The 21,275-nt window shown below is 40.4% G+C and overlaps 1 protein-coding gene across 1 annotated transcript; it reads left to right on the top strand.

The window, feature by feature from the left end:
• The first annotated feature begins 292 nt into the window (after positions 1-292).
• LOC143850205 (protein FAR1-RELATED SEQUENCE 5-like) lies at positions 293-20,825 on the top strand. The gene is made up of 4 exons (XM_077359470.1): positions 293-453; positions 18,227-20,435; positions 20,543-20,673; positions 20,777-20,825. The coding sequence occupies exons 1-3, from the start codon at positions 293-295 to the stop codon at positions 20,642-20,644; spliced, it is 2,472 nt and encodes an 823-aa protein (XP_077215585.1). The 3' UTR covers positions 20,645-20,673; positions 20,777-20,825.
• Positions 20,826-21,275: the final 450 nt, after the last annotated feature.

Below are 21,275 nucleotides of genomic sequence, written 5' to 3'. Positions count from 1 at the left end.
TTTTTTTTTATCCAGTGAGTTGGAAGTTTCAATTTTCTGGGTGAAAACCGACCCATCTTATTTTGAATTTTTGCTTTTATCTTGGGAGTTGGAAGTTTCAACTGAGATGCTAATTTTTTTTTTTATCCTGTGAGTTGGAAGTTTTAATTTTCTGGGTGAAAACCGACCCATCTTATTTTGATTTTTTTTTATCTTGTGAGTTGGAAGTTTCAACTGAGATAGTGCTTCTGAGTTGTATATGATCACCTAACATCCCAATGGCCAATGCCCTTTGCAGGTAATTGATGATACTATGTCAAATGTTTGTGGGTTATCCATTGATGATGTTGATGCTAATAGGTTAATTATTGTTGATGATACGTTATCACAAGCTGCTGGTGGGTTAGTAAATGATGAAGTTGAGGGGAATGAATTTCTTTTGGTTGGTGAGGAGGAAAATCTTAATGAGGGTACGTTGGTTTCTGTTGATAACTGTGGGACATGATCCCGCGAGAGGGGCGTGGGGCACGAGCCGCCGCGCGCTCTCTCTTGGTCTCTCTTTCCCACGCGATTGGCGTGTGCATTTTATTTGTTGATTTGAATTCGTCTTTCCTGTGAACTTGGGATCACTAAGGCAATCCGAATTCCACACGAAAGAGATTGACAGAGTCGCCACCTAGATGTGGGATCTAGGATTCATAATTAACCAGAAATCTAGACTCGCTACCTGATTACGAGAATGGAAGGTATGGGGAGTTATCCACCACATGCACCATTCTTGCCCGATAATCGGTCTTCGATTCCAAAAGCTAACTCTTTTAAATTTATTTTAAATGGCTCATTCAACTCTATGTTATTGTGCGAACTAAGTGACATGCATCCTATGATCTAATTTCAATGTGAATCCTAGATGTGTATCTTGATTTATTAATTTGTCTGGATTCATTCTAAGTGAAAGTTCTCCTAGAATTCTAATTTCATGGAAAACCGTAACTGATTTGATTAAGTATTTACAAGAAAATTAATATACAAAACACCACAATTTGTTGTGGTGCCGACTCGCGGGAGGTATGCCATCAGACATCCAAGCTGCCTACGTACCCAAGCCTCACTGGGATCAGAGTCGACGTAGTTCGGTGCACCTAAGCTAAGCTACTTATGCCTAACTCAACTAGGACACCGACTTAAACGGATTTGACTGTTTCAACAGTTTTAAAAGTAGTTATTTAATTCAAGTTGAGGATTTTATTATCTTAGGATTTCATCTAAGATGCTGTATGATTCTTATCTAAATGCAAGTTGTTCCTTAGACTAATGCAGGTTTGCCTACATCCTAGTTTACTAGGCTTGTCTTAAGGAAAGATTGGGTGACTAGTGTAACTAGACCTATGGTACGGTTGCTATTCATAGCAAGCGTCCGTGATGAGGCTGGACTCCTAACTCTAGGACTCCCTAAAACCTAGGACACGGCACGACACCAGTGTTCCTAAATTGGGCTCTAATGGTTCTTAGATTGGAAACCATAATCCAATGGTTCCGAAAGACACAAGATAAATCGATTTAAGTTCTCGAGGTTAATGAGTTTCAGATTTCGAAGATTTTCAGTTTCTAGACATTTAAGGATTACCAATGGTTCTAGGGTTCACCAATTTCGGCCTTGAATGGCATCCAAAGGAGGGAATCGTGCGCTCTTTCCTTGTGCAATTTAATACTTAGGTTATAGCATCTTATTGCCTGGCAGAATCTCAGGATTTCCGTGGACAATAACCTCGGAGCCAACAACATGCTATAACTTAAATATTCAAATTGTCAAAGATCAAGTTGCAATTGGGATACGATTATGGATGCACTGGCCATTTTTCCAGGAAAATCTAAAGATCCTAAAATTTCTGTTTTAATGGATTAAGGAGTGAACTTGTGACAGAATTTTAAAGTTCTTTAGGAATTTTTATATGATTTTCAATTAATTTCGAATTTTCCATGGATTTTATCAATTTTAAGCATATGAGCGGTTTTACAAGTGAAATTGTTGCAAATAAATTCGAAATGATTTGAAATTTCTACAGCAGCAAGATGAAAATGTATGTAGCTTACAGGATGAGTTTTGCATATTTTTACATTAAATTCACATTTAATCTTGATTAATCCATTAAATGTCCAGATTGCACAATTAACACATAAACTAGTAGAAATACAACTCGAAATTCTATGAAATTTCTACAGAAATACTATATGAATCAAAATAGCATGCAGTGAGATTTTCATGAATTGTAGAAATTATTTACTACCAATTTCGGATTTTACAATTTCCAGACCAGATTATAAATTAACACTACATCCCATATTAAAACAGATCCAAATAACACGAAAATTTTACAGTAACAAGTAATATGGAAGATAAGACTACTGTAAAAATTTTATGAATTTTAATGATGATCTGATGTTAGTAAAAATTCTCCTAAAATCTGATAAGTTTCAAAGAAAATATTAAATAATATACCAAATAAACTCCAAAAATCTTTATAAATTCATGGTAAAATGAATCAGTAACATATTATGTTCCCACGAAATTTCATTAATTTTAGAATCTGTTTGGTATATAATTTAATTTTTCTTCATCAAAAGATGTTTTTTGAAGAGTTTTCCATTTTTAAAACACAATTTGCGGAAAAAATCAGAAAAATTCGGAAAAATACAGAAATATTTTGAGAACAATGCACCTACCTGTGGTGAAGATCTCTGCCCAATCCAAAAAAATATAAAAAATCCTGCCGCCGCCGATCCGCTCCGCCGTCTTTCGCTTTCTCTGGAGTGTTTAGAGGGAGTGATTGAGGGAGTGAAGAGATAATGGAAGAAGAATATTAGGGAGAGGGATGGAAGAATATATTGAGGAAAGGGATTGGAGGGAGTGATTAGAAGAGATAATGGAAGAGAAAGAGATAATGGAAGATAAATTTCTCCTTTTTTTTGTATGGATGGGAAGGAAGATATATATAGGGAGAGAAAGAGAGAGAGAGAGATATGTTGGTGGAGAGCTCATCATGTTGTCCCTCTTAGTGGAGAATCCATCATTATTGTTCTTAGTGGAGGGCCCATCATGTTTCTTAGTGGAGAATCCATCATTATTGTTCTTAGTGGAGGGCCCATCATGTTTCTTAGTGGAGAATCCATCATTATTGTTCTTAGTGGAGGGCCCATCATGTTTCTTAGTGGAGAATCCATCATTATTGTTCTTAGTGGAGGGCCCATCATGTTGTCTTAGTGGAGAGCTACCATCATTGCTCTTCATAAGAGGCCTCACAAGAGGCCCCATTGAGGCCCTACAACGCGGGCCCCACAACGCGGGCCCCACAACGCGGGCCCCACAACGTGGGCCCCACAATGTGGGCCCCCGGTTGATTCAATTTTAAACAAATGTTCAATGCGGGCCCACCAAACGGGTACAAATTCTCCCTTGCTCGGATTCTCACGAATAACCCTTCTCCACACTTTAGCGGAAAAAATCAGAACAATGCAGAAATGACCAGAAAGATTTGAGAAAGCGTAAGGGACGAACACCGGAATAGAAAACATTGAAAAATTGACAGCGAAACCCTAATTTCTTTTTTAATCAAAGCAGAGCAAAATGGGGTGTCTACAGATGCCCCTCTTTGGTAGAGATGACGTAGTCATCGAATACCAAAGTCAAAATGACAGAACCATTTTGCGTAGCTTTAATCGACAAAAGACTCTACGGAACCTAGACGCAAGCATTTACTACCTAATGTAAAACCCAAAACGAAGTCCTAGAATTGGAATGTAGTAAAAAAATCCCGCTGCGGTGCCGCTCGACATCACATTTATATGATGTTCAAAGAGAAAAGACCATTTTTGAATGGACTCAGAATGAAATACCATATTTTTACGGCTTCCAAGGAAATGAGACATCACATTTGTATGATGCTCAAAGAGAGTAAGAGACCATAGTTGTATGGACCTGAAGAGAATGGAATACCGTATTTTTACGGAGTTCCAAAGAAATGAGGTATCATATTTGTATGATGCTCAAAGAGAATAAGAGAACGTAGTTGTATGGACTCGAAGAGAATGGAACACCGTATTTTTTACGGAGTTCCAAGGAAATGAGGTATCATATTTGTATGATGCTCAAAGAGAATAAGAAAACATTTTTGAATGGACTCAGAAGAGAATGGAATACCGTATTTTTACGGAGTTCCAAAGAAATGAGGTATCATATTTGTATGATGCTCAAAGAGAATAAGAGAACATTTTTGAATGGACTCAGAAGAGAATGGAATACCGTATTTTTTACGGAGTTCCAAGGAAATGAGGTATCATATTTGTATGATGCTCAAAGAGAATAAGAGAACATTTTTGAATGGACTCAGAAGAGAATGGAACACCGTATTTTTTACGGAGTTCCAAGGAAATGAGGTATCATATTTGTATGATGCTCAAAGAGAATAAGAGAACATTTTTGAATGGACTTAGAAGAGAATGGAATACCGTATTTTTACGGAGTTCCAAGGAAATGAGGTATCATATTTGTATGATGCTCAAAGGGAATAAGAGAACATTTTTTAATGGACTCAGAATGAAATACCGTATTTTTACGGCTTCAATCTTCGGTTGAGATTAATGAATTTGGAGGTTTTTTTATGAATTTGAATTTGACGTAGAATTGGATTTGATGAATTTGGGGAATTTGAATTTGACGTAGGATTGGAGTTGATGAATTTTGGGATTTTGAATTTTGACGTAGAATTGGACTTGATGAATTTTGGGAATTTGAATTTAACGTAGAATTGGATTTGATGAATTACGGAATTCCAAGGAAATGAGGTATGTATGATGCTCAAAGAGAATAAGAGAACATTTTTGAATGGACTTAGAAGAAAATGGAATACCGTATTTTTACGGAGTTCCAAGGAAATGAGATATCATATTTGTATGATGTTCAAAGAAAGAAGACCACTTTCAAATGGACTCAGAGAGTATATGATAACAGAGATTATCAGGAAAGGGGGAACTGGAATCTCCAATTAACAATTTTGGAAGCAAATGATTCAATACCACCATGCAGCAAAGGTCTTTCAAGGCTTGAATATGAGATGCCACTTTATTAGCAACCTGCCCCAGTTTAAGGCCTTCTAACCTTCTTCTATTCATTGACCAGAGATCATTCTTGCAACGATTTTTCACCATTCGTGACAGTCGCACCTTTTCCAAGTTTCTCGGAATCCGTTAATGAACCTGCCTTCAGAGTGATTGCACCCTACAACAATTCTTTAAAATAGCATTTGTAAATTTTTCTAAAAATAGAACCACAGACATTGGTAATAAAAAGACAAAATAAGAAAGATTACTCAAGTGATCTCGTGATGCTTCTGACTTATCAGTATTTTCTTTTGGGTTAGGTTAGCCTCTTTTAAAGAATGTTTCTCCACTGATAAACATCTTCACTTATTTTTTAAGACAGTGATACTTCATATATCCTTCTATCAACTTTCGGATTGTTTTGAAATTAATGCCCTTAGTTTCGGGAATCATTGTTATTTTTGCCTGACCTACTGAGAGTTCAGAGGTCGATGTAATTCTTCTGGCGTGAACCCCATCTTACCACGACCAAGTATTCCTTTTTAGATTTTCAACTTGGCGGACCGTTCAACCTTAACTTTTGCCTGAATCGCCTTTTCAGGTTTTTGACTCAGCAGGCTACCCCCTTAACTTTTGCCTAAGCTGCCTTTTCAGGTTTTCAACTTAGCAAGGGAATGATCCTAAATTTTGCCTAGATCGCCTTTTCAGGTTTTCAATCTAGCGGATCTTCAAGCTCCATTCTCTTTTTTTTTTTTTTTTTTTTTTTTTTTTTTTTTTACACCAAAAGGACTTTACAGGTGAGGTAGAGCTTTTCAAAAAATGGCTTAAGGTTTTGCAAGAGTTTCAACCGAACCTGTGAACAGGTTGCCTACGTATCCCAGTGTAGGAATCAGGTCATGCGTAGTTCAGGGGAATGCCCCTAGTACATTGGGTTTTGAAGGAAAATTTTATGTAGGCTCAAAAGGGTTTGCAAAAGGTTATATATTTTTTGATTTTGGGTTATGAATTTGGGTTTTATTCGGCCAAAAGACGGCCTTCTGGTGTTCAAGCATAGAACCTCTTGAGTTGATCAAGATTTGTTGGTTCCGGCAATATTTCTCCATTTAAATTACGGAGCTTGACGGCTTTTCCAGGTAAGATTTGGTCCACGATGTATGGCCCTGACCAATTAGGCTTGAATTTGCCTCTTGGGTCAAACACTGGTGCTCGGTTTTCTTTTAGAACAAGGTTGCCTTCTTCGAGATCTCTGATTTTAACCTTTTTATTAAAAGCCCGGGCTATTCTGCGCTGATAACCCTGCACATGGTAAAGCGCTTTTAACCTCTTTTCATCTAGCATATTCAGCTCTTTATATCTGGCGTCTGCCCATTCATTTTCTGGCAACTTGACTTCAGCCAATACTCGGAGCGAAGGTACACGAATCTCTACAGGTAGCACTGCTTCCATACCATAAACAAGAGAGTAAGGGGTTGCCCCAGTTGAAGCTCTAATTGATGTTCTGTAAGCCCACAAGGCGTACGGCAACTTATTCGACCAATCCTTATAAGTTTCTGACATCTTGCTAATGATAGTCTTGACATTTTTGTTTGCAGCTTCCACTGCTCCATTTGTCTGCGGCCGATAAGGTGAGGATTTGTGATGCTTAATCTTGAACTCTTCGCAAAGAATGATAACTTCTTTCTTGAAATGAGATCCGTTATCTGAGATAAGTTCATGGGGAATCCCATATCTGCATATGATGTTGGTTCGTATGAATTTAGCAACTGATGCGGATGTAAGCTTTGCATAAGAAGCGGCCTCAACCCACTTAGTGAAGTAGTCAATTGCAACGAGTATGTACTCGTGACCACTGGATGACTTAGGGGAAATTTTGCCAATAATGTCAATTCCCCAAACTGAAAACGGCCAAGGAGAAGTAAGAGAATGCAATTCGGTAGGTGGTACATGGATGAGATTCGCATGTATCTGACATTTATAGCATTTCTTCACAAATGTGTGACAATCTGCTTCCAATGTTGGCCAATAGTACCCCAGACGTAGGATCTTCTTTGACAACATCTTCCCATTCATATGAGGTCCACACACCCCTTCATGAACATCTGCGAGAATTTGTTCTGCCTGATCTTCAGTGACACATAAGAGTTGAATTCCGTCGAAGGACCGTCGATACAGCTCTCCTCCACAAATGACAAAGTTAGCCGCCAATCTCTGCAAAGTCCTTATCTCCTTATTCGACGCCTCATTGGGATGCCCCTGGCCCGAGATGTAGTTCTTTATGTCCGTATACCATGGTTTACCATCGGGACATCTTGCAGCTATCTCTATAGCATCAACATATGCAGGAGCCCATTGCTCTTGAACCGTGATGGGCCTCATTTTCATATTGTGAGGTATGTCAATCATAGAAGCTAACGTCGCTAAGGCATCGGCGAATCTATTCTTCAACCTTGGCAAATAACTGAAAGTGATGTGCTGGAATTGCTTAGCGAGAATATCCAAGTATTCATGATATGGCAGCAACTTTTCTTCTTTGGTTCTCCATTCTCCTTGGGTTTGGCAAATGATTAACATTGAATCTCCATATACGTCAAGATTCTCTATGCCTAAGGCCAATGCTGCCTCAAGCCCAACAATGCATGCTTCATACTCTGCCATATTGTTGGTGCAATTGAATTGTAACTTAACTGCAAGGGGAACATGCTCATTTCGGGGTGACACAAGCAATGCCCCTACTCCTTGCCCTGTTTGGTTTGCTGCTCCATCAAAATAGAGGGTCCAACCAGTTTCTGGATATTCATCTTCTACCATCATGATCTCTTCATCTGGGAACATCGTCTTAAAAGGCTGATTTTCTTCTCGGGGTGCTTCTGCCAATTGTTCAGCAATAGCTCGGCCCTTTACTGATTTTTGGGTTACATGGGTGATGTCAAATTCAGACAACAATAACAACCATCTGGCAGTCCTACCTGTCAGGGCTGGTTTTTCAAATAGATACTTCAAAGGATCCATCCTTGACAAAAGCAAGACCTTATGTGATAAAAGGTAATGCCTGAGTCGTTGAGTAGCCCAAACCAAGGCTAAGCAGGTTTTTTCCAGGACAGTGTACTTCTGTTCATACTCCAACATTTTCTTACTAAGATAATACACAGCCTTTTCATGCTTAGTTTCTGGGTCTTGTTGCGCTAACATACAACCCATTGTGGTTTCTGTTACTGACAAATAAAGCAGCAATGGATGTCCCGGTATCACTGGTGCTACTATCGGTGGTTCAGACAAACTTTGCTTTATCTTTTCAAAGGCCTGCTGACATTCCTCTGTCCATTCTTTGGAAGAGTTCTTCTTTAAGAGCTTAAAGATAGGTTCACAAGTTGATGTCAGATGAGCGATGAATCGCCTTAGGAACTGTATCCTTCCTAGGAATCCCCGAATTTCCTTCTCGGTTCTAGGCGGCGGCATCTCCTGGATAGCCTTAATCTTCTGAGGATCCACCTCTATACCCCTTTGACTCACCATGAATCCTAACAACTTACCAGAGGTAACCCCGAATACACACTTGCTAGGATTCAGGCGAAGCTGGTATTTGAGTATTCTTTCAAAGAACTTCTTGAGGTTCGGGATGTGATCCCTCCTTTCCCTAGCTTTTACAATCATATCATCGACATAAACTTCGACTTCTCTATGTATCATGTCATGGAGTAAGGCTGTAGCTGCTCTTTGATACGTCGCACCAGCATTCTTAAGACCAAATGGCATTACCCGATAGCAATATGTCCCCCATTGTGTAATGAACGAGGTCTTAGCCATGTCCTCGGGTGCCATCTTAATTTGATTGTAGCCCGAGAAACCATCCATGAAAGATAGTAATTCATGCCCGGCCGTATTGTCCACCAAGATATCGATATGTGGTAGAGGGAAATCATCTTTTGGACTTGCCTTGTTCAAATCCCTAAAATCTACACACATTCTCACCTTTCCATCTTTCTTTGGTACAGGTACTATATTTGCGAGCCATTCTGGATATTCCACCACTTGCAGAAATCCAGCATTCAACTGCTTAGTAACCTCTTCTTCTACTTTCAGGACCCACTCAGGCTTCATTCTCCTTAGCTTCTGCTTTTTAGGTTTAATCCCAGGCAACAAAGGTAGCTTGTGTTGAACAATGTCTTCGCTCAACCCGGGCATATCTTTGTAGGACCAGGCAAAAACTTCTTTATATTCCTTAAGTAGGTTTATTAATTCATCGCGCTCTTCAGATGATAGAGTATTTCCAATTCGTATTTCCTGTATTAAATCTTCTGTTCCGATGTTTATAATTTCGATTTCATCTTTAAGAGGCTGGGCTCGGCGCTCCTCCTCTTGTTTGAGCATATGCTGTAATTCAAAGGGAGTTTCGTCGATCCCCTCTTCCTCGTCTGAGGAGGGAGTGTTATCATTATTATTAAAGTCAGAAGCAAACACAGAGACATACTGAGAATCAGATTTCATTGAATTGAAAGAAGTTACATCATTATCATTGGACTCATCCTGAACAGGCTCAGGATTCACATAGTAAATAAACTCAGAAAATGACTCGCCTGGACTAGGCACTGACACCGATTCACTCGACTTGACTAGACTTGACTTAGCAATATAATAAGGTGGAAAAACATCAGAACTCCAGTTTGAAAGATTTTCTGTTGCAGGTGCAATCTGACTCTGAGGTTCAGTAAAGGTATCATTACTCTGAATAACTGCCACCAGCACATCTTCACAGTCAGTCTCTTCTTGCTTTTTAGAATGATCTAAAACGGGCAACTCCTGACAAACAACATCAGGCACATCTTCTTCGAACAAAGACCCCAACATATCTGGCTCAAGGCAGACTATCCAATCCTCAACAGTTTTTTCAACACAATATACCGGCGGTTCTGTTTCTGGGAGAGCAAGGCCACTGAATATTTCAAAACCTGGTATCATGATCCCTGTTACTGAGTCATACCATGGTTCAGAAAACCCATAGTATGGAGAAGTCTCACCTTCTTTGATAAAGTGACCATTCATTGATAAGGAATATGGAGTCATCGGGAGTATCCTTCCAGTGCGGCGGATTTCTTCCTTCAATTTCAACAATTCTTTCATGGATTCCTCCTCCTCCTCAGTAGGTATATACCCAAGACCGAAAGCTCCAGAGTTTGCTTTGATTGGGCGCCAGTGAGACGCTTTGCTTGGATCACGGCCTAAATTCATACCCGGAAAGTAGTTCATTTTTCTCATCATCTTGGCAACCACAGGACTGATGGCAAAAGGCAAATACAACTCCTCCCGAGAGGCATCTTCATAGGAAATAGCAGTAACATCGAATGCGAAACCATTCAAGTTGTAATCATCTGCTTTTGTAACTGGAAGAATCCGAGTTTCTCCTGTTATCTGCCCTATTTCTGGCTCTTCGTCGCCTCTGACAGTGATCAATTTTCCTTCTTTAATGAACTTCAGTTTTTGATGAAGGGTTGAGGCAACAACACCTTCCTTATGCAACCAGGGTCGTCCCAGAAGTATATTGAACGAGGCCTTGATATCAATAACTTGAAATTCCACCTCAAATTCTTGACCGCCTATAACGATCCTGGTGGTAAGGACTCCGACCACATTTCTGCGGGTATTGTCATATGCGAGGATACCAAGGGTTGATTCGGCAAAATCAGTGGGACCGAAACCCAAGGTAATGGCAGTTCTTAATGGACATACATTCAACGCGGATCCATTATCTACCAGCACAGACGGTACTTTCTTGCCTTCGCAAACAACAGTGACATGAAGAGCTCTAGCATGATTCCGACCTTGAGGAGGCAGCTCCTGGTCTGAGAAACTAATGGCCCTGGTGGCGTGTGTCAGAGCGACAACTTCAGCTAGTTGCTCTGGAGATATTTCTGAGGACACCTGTGTGGTATTCAGTTCTTTCAACACAGCCTCTCTGTGTTTCTTCGATGCTATCAACAACCCCCAAACAGATATGACAGCCTGAGTTTTCTTCAACTGCTGAACAACTTCATCATCTGGGTCCTTCACGTATTGCGGCTCCTCTCCTCGAGCCAATGCCCCTGGATTTTCGACTCTTAATTCAGCAGGTTTGAAAATTCTTCCACCCCTTGTCACATGTCTGACTTCATCCAATTCTGGCTCACCATAGGTGATAATTTGAGGGACTTGTGGCTCATAGGTGATTACCAAGGGAGGTACAGACTCCCTCAGGTATGATTCATCACAGAAGATGATTTCGGGTTCAGAAATGGGTTCTAAAGCACATATGAGGGTGAGAGGGTCAAACTCAGGATCTCCTATGGTTATGGCATTAACGGCAGCGGGAGGATTAGCATGACCAGGTAGCGGGTTTTGGGTAACATTGGGTCTTGGTTGGAATGCAATGACTTTCTCATCAATAAGTTTCTGGATTCTGAATTTCAAGGCGATGCAATTGTCTGTAAGATGACCAGGACCCCTGTGATACTCACAGTGTAGGTCGGCTCGCCAATTGGCAGGTAAAGGATTGGGGGGAGGCCGGGTGGCAGGTAGGGTTATGCGACCTGAAGCCAGACACTGCTTAAGCACCTCCGAAGATGGAATGGGAAGAGGAGTAAATTCTACCCGGGCTTGTTGCCGAGGTGCGGTCGCAGGTTGAGCATAGTCCATTACTAGAGGTTCCTGGGATTTAGAGGATTGAGCATTGGAATGGGAGATACTACTGACTTGGGCTGGTGGGGATTTTTTGAAATCTCTAGGATTTGGGTTGCTACGGTTGAATACACCTTGAGCCATAGCCTCCTCTATCTGGGTGCCAGCCACAATGAAGTGTTTGAAGTCTGGATAGTATTGCAATGACATGTGATACTGGAGCTGGGGGGAAATATTTTTCATGATTATCTGGACTTGCTCCTCCTCAGACGGGCGCTCCATCATCTGAGCTGCTATTCTCCTCCATCTTTTCACAAAAATCAGAAAGGATTCTCTCGAGTCTTGTTTTGTTCTCTCTAAATCCTTTCTGGTGATTTCTGTCCCATCATCATATTTGAACTGCCTGATGAATTGCTCGCCGATATCCTTCCATGTCCTGTAACGAGTTTTGTCCAAGACCATGAACCATCTCCTAGCAACCTTGGTTAGGGAAACTGGGAACAATTGAGCCATTTGCTCAGGAGATAAGCCTTGAGGCTGACACATGATGGTGAACATTTGTAAATGTGTGATTGGACAACCCACACCATCATATTTGTCGAAATCGGGCATTTGAAAATTAGCAGGAAGGCGGATTTCGGGAAATAGAGTAAGATCACTGGGATTGAAACTACCCTGGTCTTGAAACTGAATGTCTTGAACTTTTCTGGTAAGAGTCTCTAATTTCTCCATAACAGACTTATCAACCATGGACTGAGAAGGTCTACTGCGATTCTCGCTATACTGCTCTTTTTCCAAATCTTCTTCGGTTTTATCATGGATATTGATGAACACTGGCTGGACAGGTGCTGCTGAAGTAGCTGCTTGGTGCACAGGCCCTTTATCCTTGGACAACGATTGTCCGAACTTCTCAGAAAGTTGAGCCTTGATAACTTGGTTCTCTTCCTTGAGTTCTTGAAGCTGCCGGAGAATCAAGGTAAGAGTATCGGTGATAGCAGCGAGTGGAGGACTGTCCTGGTTTTCTGCCATTGGTGAGGATGAGGACGGGAAAGAATGAGATGCTGGGGTTCTCAGAGAAGGTGGCGGGGATACAGATTTCCTCTGTAATCGAGAAGAGACCCGAACCCAAGGAGTATTAGGGTTAGCTATGGTGTCTACGGCCCTGTAATATTTGAAAGACATATTTAAAATCAGAAAGAAGTAGACACTGATGTATGCATAGACGAAGATACTGAAAGAAAAAGGTGAACTTTTATTGATAGATCATTAAAGCTTGAGTACATGGTTCGATCTTTCAAAGATAGACTGATAAGAGAAAACATGACATTAAGCACTCTTTCTAGACTTCTTCTTTGGACGACTATCTTCCTCAACTGACTCCTTGAAAGATTTGATGACTCGAACATCCCAAGCAGATGAAACGGCTTTGACAATCTTGGGCTTGAGATCCTCAGGCGGATAGAAATGACGAAGGGGAGGCACAATGGATTGCTCCCTTCCATACTGACGCTGAATCCTGGCAGGAATATAAAAGGAAGTCTTTTTGAGGCCAAGAAGGCGAACGTAGTTAGCTTCTCCAGTATTGAAGACAGCTTCTTGGATTCTAGGGATTTGCCAATAAATCTGATCTTCATGGCGAGAACTCAACCACTCAGCCCAATCGCCTTTATGATTGAAAGAAACATCATGACGCCATTCACTGAAGGTGTATAACGTATGATCAAAATGCACAGGAGCTGCAATTTTTAGCTTGTGGCATAACCACACGTGAAGTAATGCAGGACATCCTGAGAAGGACCCAACAAAAGATCGAACATAAGAGCCTGGACCTGAGCTGGCACGAAGACGAGCCATCTCATCCAATCCATTGAAGGTTTCTGCAAGCATAGTAGGAATTGGATTGGCGCCACGATCCATCTGATCAACGAGGTCCAAGAGAACAGCTGACGCACAGCGAGAAGGCTGGACAGTGAGGAACCTAGCAAAGGAGCAGAATCTCAGAGCGCGACCTCGGGCTTTTTGAATATCAACAGCACCAATATGCCCAACAGGAGGGTAAATGTCAATCAGTTGTTGCATGGACACTTCCTGGTCTTTGATGAAAGAGTTCATGGATTCATCTGGATTATTCATCAAGCGAAGGAACAAAGGACGATAATCCGACACGTAAGATGGCTTCACCAGAGGGCCATCTACAGGATATTCCAATAAGGCACACCATTCTTCAAAGGTGGGACACATTTCTTGGTTGCCAAAACGGAAGACATGATGATCGGGATCCCAACACTCTGATGCAGCATAGAGTAATCCCCAATCGAGCTTGATGGTGGCCACGTAACCGAAGAGATTTTTCTCTTGCTCACTTATGGCATAGATATGGGATTCTCTTAATGTACCACGGATCCAATCAAGAATTGTACGAGTAGACATGGTGTCTGTAAGCCAGGAGAAAGGATACAGGGATAATCAGGATTACATGAACATGAGATTAGGATGAGTTCCTACCAATATAAAGGAAGTGTGGATACTCGATCGAATCAGATAATATAAGATTAAAAATCGTACGATCGAGATGAGATGAGATAGCATAAGATTGCTTTCAACGGATGGATCATGAATGACTAATCCTATGAGATCTTTGGAAATGAATGGGATTTAAATCCTAACCCCAAAGGGAAAGTTTTTTAATCTTTGCACATTTTATCAGTGTTACCTGAAGGCATCAACCCTAATCCTAATCTAGCGGAGTGGAGAGAGGATCTCGACTCATGACTTTGTTTGTGTACCTAGGACCGATCGTAGCCATTAGAAGATGGTCTACGGCCTAATCTAGACACAAATAGGTAGGATATCCTAAACTAGGCTCACACACGTGATGCACATGTGTTCGTATACTACATGCATGTGTGGGTTAATCTAGGGGTAAGGCCAAGAGTTCCCTTAGCGCGAATCCCTGTTCGATATACTGTACCAGTGTCCGGCGTATCAGTACGTGAACAAGAGATCCGTTTACGTACCATAAAGGTACTAGGCTAAGGGTGGAATGCTTCTCTAGCACAGAGGCACCAGGTGATGAAATCCCAGTCAACCATGCTAGATAACACTCCGGGTTCCTAAAATAGGACGTGTGTGCATGTGAGATGCAGGGGTTTAGATGAAAGTGATGTAAGTGTGTGCAATAAGTTCGCGCAATCTATGATGCCTTCAGGTTTTGTTAGATTAAGTTTGAGTATATGTGATGAGAAAATAAAGCATACAAACTAATCTAACAAGCATAAAAGAGATAGAGTTTTCATGAGCCAGTTAAAATAGATTCAAATGAGTTATCCTTTGGAATTGTAATGAAGTTAGGTGGTCCCCAGCAGAGTCGCCAGACTGTGGGACATGATCCCGCGAGAGGGGCGTGGGGCGCGAGCCGCCGCGCGCTCTCTCTTGGTCTCTCTTTCCCACGCGATTGGCGTGTGCATTTTATTTGTTGATTTGAATTCGTCTTTCCTGTGAACTTGGGATCACTAAGGCAATCCGAATTCCACACGAAAGAGATTGACAGAGTCGCCACCTAGATGTGGGATCTAGGATTCATAATTAACCAGAAATCTAGACTCGCTACCTGGTTACGAGAATGGAAGGTATGGGGAGTTATCCACCACATGCACCATTCTTGCCCGATAATCGGTCTTCGATTCCAAAAGCTAACTCTTTTAAATTTATTTTAAATGGCTCATTCAACTATATGTTATTGTGCGAACTAAGTGACATGCATCCTATGATCTAATTTCAATGTGAATCCTAGATGTGTATCTTGATTTATTAATTTGTCTGGATTCATTCTAAGTGAAAGTTCTCCTAGAATTCTAATTTCATGGAAAACCCTAACTGATTTGATTAAGTATTTACAAGAAAATTAATATACAAAACACCACAATTTGTTGTGGTGCCGACTCGCGGGAGGTATGCCATCAGACATCCAAGCTGCCTACGTACCCAAGCCTCACTGGGATCAGAGTCGACGTAGTTCGGTGCACCTAAGCTAAGCTACTTATGCCTAACTCAACTAGGACACCGACTTAAACGGATTTGACTGTTTCAACAGTTTTAAAAGTAGTTATTTAATTCAAGTTGAGGATTTTATTATCTTAGGATTTCATCTAAGATGCTGTATGATTCTTATCTAAATGCAAGTTGTTCCTTAGACTAATGCAGGTTTGCCTACATCCTAGTTTACTAGGCTTGTCTTAAGGAAAGATTGGGTGACTAGTGTAACTAGACCTATGGTACGGTTGCTATTCATAGCAAGCGTCCGTGATGAGGCTGGACTCCTAACTCTAGGACTCCCTAAAACCTAGGACACGGCACGACACCAGTGTTCCTAAATTGGGCTCTAATGGTTCTTAGATTGGAAACCATAATCCAATGGTTCCGAAAGACACAAGATAAATCGATTTAAGTTCTCGAGGTTAATGAGTTTCAGATTTCGAAGATTTTCAGTTTCTAGACATTTAAGGATTACCAATGGTTCTAGGGTTCACCAATTTCGGCCTTGAATGGCATCCAAAGGAGGGAATCGTGCGCTCTTTCCTTGTGCAATTTAATACTTAGGTTATAGCATCTTATTGCCTGGCAGAATCTCAGGATTTCCGTGGACAATAACCTCGGAGCCAACAACATGCTATAACTTAAATATTCAAATTGTCAAAGATCAAGTTGCAATTGGGATACGATTATGGATGCACTGGCCATTTTTCCAGGAAAATCTAAAGATCCTAAAATTTCTGTTTTAATGGATTAAGGAGTGAACTTGTGACAGAATTTTAAAGTTCTTTAGGAATTTTTATATGATTTTCAATTAATTTCGAATTTTCCATGGATTTTATCAATTTTAAGCATATGAGCGGTTTTACAAGTGAAATTGTTGCAAATAAATTCGAAATGATTTGAAATTTCTACAGCAGCAAGATGAAAATGTATGTAGCTTACAGGATGAGTTTTGCATATTTTTACATTAAATTCACATTTAATCTTGATTAATCCATTAAATGTCCAGATTGCACAATTAACACATAAACTAGTAGAAATACAACTCGAAATTCTATGAAATTTCTACAGAAATACTATATGAATCAAAATAGCATGCAGTGAGATTTTCATGAATTTTAGAAATTATTTACTACCAATTTCGGATTTTACAATTTCCAGACCAGATTATAAATTAACACTACATCCCATATTAAAACAGATCCAAATAACACGAAAATTTTACAGTAACAAGTAATATGGAAGATAAGACTACTGTAAAAATTTTATGAATTTTAATGATGATCTGATGTTAGTAACAATTCTCCTAAAATCTGATAAGTTTCAAAGAAAATATTAAATAATATACCAAATAAACTCCAAAAATCTTTATAAATTCATGGTAAAATGAATCAGTAACATATTATGTTCCCACGAAATTTCATTAATTTTAGAATCTGTTTGGTATATAATTTAATTTTTCTTCATCAAAAGATGTTTTTTGAAGAGTTTTCCATTTTTAAAACACAATTTGCGGAAAAAATCAGAAAAATTCGGAAAAATACAGAAATATTTTGAGAACAATGCACCTACCTGTGGTGAAGATCTCTGCCCAATCCAAAAAAATATAAAAAATCCTGCCGCCGCCGATCCGCTCCGCCGTCTTTCGCTTTCTCTGGAGTGTTTAGAGGGAGTGATTGAGGGAGTGAAGAGATAATGGAAGAAGAATATTAGGGAGAGGGATGGAAGAATATATTGAGGAAAGGGATTGGAGGGAGTGATTAGAAGAGATAATGGAAGAGAAAGAGATAATGGAAGATAAATTTCTCCTTTTTTTTGTATGGATGGGAAGGAAGATATATATAGGGAGAGAAAGAGAGAGAGAGAGATATGTTGGTGGAGAGCTCATCATGTTGTCCCTCTTAGTGGAGAATCCATCATTATTGTTCTTAGTGGAGGGCCCATCATGTTTCTTAGTGGAGAATCCATCATTATTGTTCTTAGTGGAGGGCCCATCATGTTTCTTAGTGGAGAATCCATCATTATTGTTCTTAGTGGAGGGCCCATCATGTTTCTTAGTGGAGAATCCATCATTATTGTTCTTAGTGGAGGGCCCATCATGTTGTCTTAGTGGAGAGCTACCATCATTGCTCTTCATAAGAGGCCTCACAAGAGGCCCCATTGAGGCCCTACAACGCGGGCCCCACAACGCGGGCCCCACAACGCGGGCCCCACAACGTGGGCCCCACAATGTGGGCCCCCGGTTGATTCAATTTTAAACAAATGTTCAATGCGGGCCCACCAAACGGGTACAAATTCTCCCTTGCTCGGATTCTCACGAATAACCCTTCTCCACACTTTAGCGGAAAAAATCAGAACAATGCAGAAATGACCAGAAAGATTTGAGAAAGCGTAAGGGACGAACACCGGAATAGAAAACATTGAAAAATTGACAGCGAAACCCTAATTTCTTTTTTAATCAAAGCAGAGCAAAATGGGGTGTCTACAATAACGAAGAAGGTTGCAGTGGTAGTTTGCAGACTCCTACTAAGGATAATGGTAGGAGCAACGTAGCTCAGAAACCGGTGGAAAAGCAGCAGTTTGATAGCGAGGCGGCTGCCTACGACTTTTACAATGTATATGGTTTGTCTACAGGGTTTGGGGTAAGGAAATGCAGGACCAGTAAGTCGAAGAAAACAGGGAAAGTGATATTTAGGAGGTTTGTTTGTGATAAAGAAGGAGAGAGATATCCTAAAGATAAGAGACTGGAGGGTAGGGAAGGGGAGGTGAAAAGGCGTCGTACTGTAAGAGAAGGGTGTAAAGCGAAGATGGATATTAAATTTAGAGATGGAATGTGGGAAGTGAGCACTTTTGTGGAGGATCATTGTCACGATCTCACATCTCCACCTAAAAGACGCTTGCATCGCTCGCATAATAATTTTCATAAGAATGCCGCATGTAAGAATTTGGTAAACGTCCTCAATAAAAGTGGATTGGGTCCTAGTGGAATTGCAAGGACAATTAATATATCACGTGATGGATCAGGTAGTGCTGTCACAACCAATCAGGTAGTGACCCATTTGAGATCAGAGAGGGCTAACAACATGGGACGAGAAGCTGTCGAAGTAGCCCTAAGATTCCAACAGAAACGATCAGAAGATCCAAACTTCCATTTCTGCATGGAGTTGGATATTTCAGGAAACTTGAGATCCATGTTTTGGGCAGACTCAAGGGCGAGGGATGCATACCTTAGATTCAGTGATGTGATAGTATTTGATGTCACGTATAAGACCAATCGGTATAAGATGCCATTTGCACCATTTACTGGTGTCAACCACCACCGGCAATCTACTCTTTTTGGTTGTGCCCTCTTAGCAGACGAGACAGAGGAGATATTTACTTGGTTGTTTAAGGAGTGGCTGAAATGCATGTGGGGGAAAGCTCCTAGTTGTATAATAACCGACATGGACGGGGCTATGCGAAATGCAATCAAAACAGTTTTTCCGAACACCCGTCATTGGTTTTGCTCGTGGCATATCAGTAGGCACCTAGTTGAGCATATTCCAGCCATGCGAGATTCGACTAGCGATTTCGCTAAGGATTACACTCATTGGTATTTTAGAAAAAACATAGCCGACAGTGAGACAGAATGGCAGAAATTGGTGGAGAAATACCCATTTGTTGAAAATAGTTGGTTAGGAAAAATGTGGGAGCTACGGAGTCATTGGTTGCCTGCTTATTTTAGAGACACGTTCACGGCAGGCATGACATCAAGTTCACGTAGCGAAAGCATGAATGCTTTCTTTGATGGTTTTGTAAACCAGGGCACTACTTTACAGGAGTTTGTTGAACAATATGATAATGCCCTTCATGATCGGCGCGATAAAGAATCTCAAGCAGATTTCAAGTCTAAAAGTACAAGTGCTTTATTGATTTCTAGGAGCACTTTGGAATCACAAGCTGCAAAATGTTATACGAGTATTATGTTTAAATTATTCAAAGCAGAATTTGGGGATAGTAGCGACTGTTGGGATGAGTTGTTGGATAAGAATGGTAACGTGTCTGAATACCTTGTGGGATTGAGTAATGAAGAGAAGTGGAAATGGTGCAAGGTTGTATATGAAGAATCTGAAGCTGGTTCAGTAAAGGCTACTTGTCAGTGTGCGAAGTTTGAGACCGAAGGCTACTTATGCAAACACATCCTGCGCATTATGAGGGAGAAACGTTTACTTAGCATTCCGGAGCGATATATCTTAAATAGGTGGACGGTTATGGCAAGATATCATCAATCCCGGGGTGGGGTGGCTGCAGACGAAGGAAATAATAAAGCTGTAACTCCTCTTGAAAGATGGCTCCTACTAGCAAAGTGCCACAGAGCACTGGATGTCATTCAGAATAATAAGAGGCTTATGAAGAAGGTGGACGAAACTTTAGATGCATGTTTGGCGGAATCCGAGCTAGAGAAGAGAGACAGTGAAATTGTTGCAAATAGTTGCAGTCAAGTACAATCCAACTATGTGACTAACACTGCGGAGATATGTATTCGTGACCCCTTACTTGTGAAAACGAAGGGTCGACCGAAGAAGGCTACCCGGTTTAAATCCAGTGTAGTGAAATCTAAATCCAAAACCAAGCAACGAAAGTGTGGAAATTGTGGACAAAGAGGCCATTATATTAGGACGTGCAAACAGCCCAAGGTTTTGATTCTTGCTTGCTAGTCATTTAGATGTGTTTGAGAAATATTTTATTTTCTTATCATGTGACAGGGAGCTAATATATTTTTCATTTACTATTTTTCCGATAGATGACTGCAGCGGAGGTTGAAGAGACAGAAGAGGGAGTGGAAGAAGAAGGGGATGACGAGGAAGAGGAAGATGAAGGGGAAGATGAAGAGGACCAGATGTGATACTGAAGAGTCATTTTAGTATGCTTTCTGTAAGTATATAAGCCTCTTTGGTATTCACTTAATATGTTGCATTTATTTCTTGTATGTGCTATCTTATGTTGAAAAATTTTAAGAAACTTGACTCCGGTGCAGCAGGTGGAAGATGGACGTGCTTTTGTTCTGTTAATCTGAAGATGCTGGGACCTTTTGCTTGCTATGTTTGTTTTAGTAGTTAAAGTGTTATTGGATTGCTTTCTTTTGATTTGGTTTGGTTTGGTGTGATGTTTAGACGACCCTCTTGGAGGTGAGGTGCTTTGTTTTACCTTGGTTTGATGTTCAGATTCCTCTTTAGAGGTTCTTATTATCTTTGTGATGGTGTTTATATTGATTGTGTTGTTATTGTGGATATTGTCAAACTCCTCCTTGAAGAGGTGTAATTATATATGGTGGTGCTTTGTGAGATGTTTGATTCTTTTCGCTCCAATTCTTTTGTAAGAAAATTTTGTTGTTCAACACGATGTTTAGTGACAGTTCAGTCACACTTTGAAGAACAGAGAAGCATGTATCATTTGTATTTTTTATTACTGAAATGACTTGTGCTACATGGACCTTAATTTCATTCATGTGGAGCTGCTGTGGCAAATCCAAATTG

The sequence above is a fragment of the Tasmannia lanceolata genome, unplaced genomic scaffold (genome assembly GCF_043159265.1).
Source record: "Tasmannia lanceolata isolate RefF3 unplaced genomic scaffold, GAP_Taslan_0.1 ptg000018l, whole genome shotgun sequence".
NCBI classification, from domain to species: Eukaryota; Viridiplantae; Streptophyta; class Magnoliopsida; order Canellales; family Winteraceae; genus Tasmannia; species Tasmannia lanceolata.
This window is presented reverse-complemented; position numbering and strand designations above follow the sequence as displayed.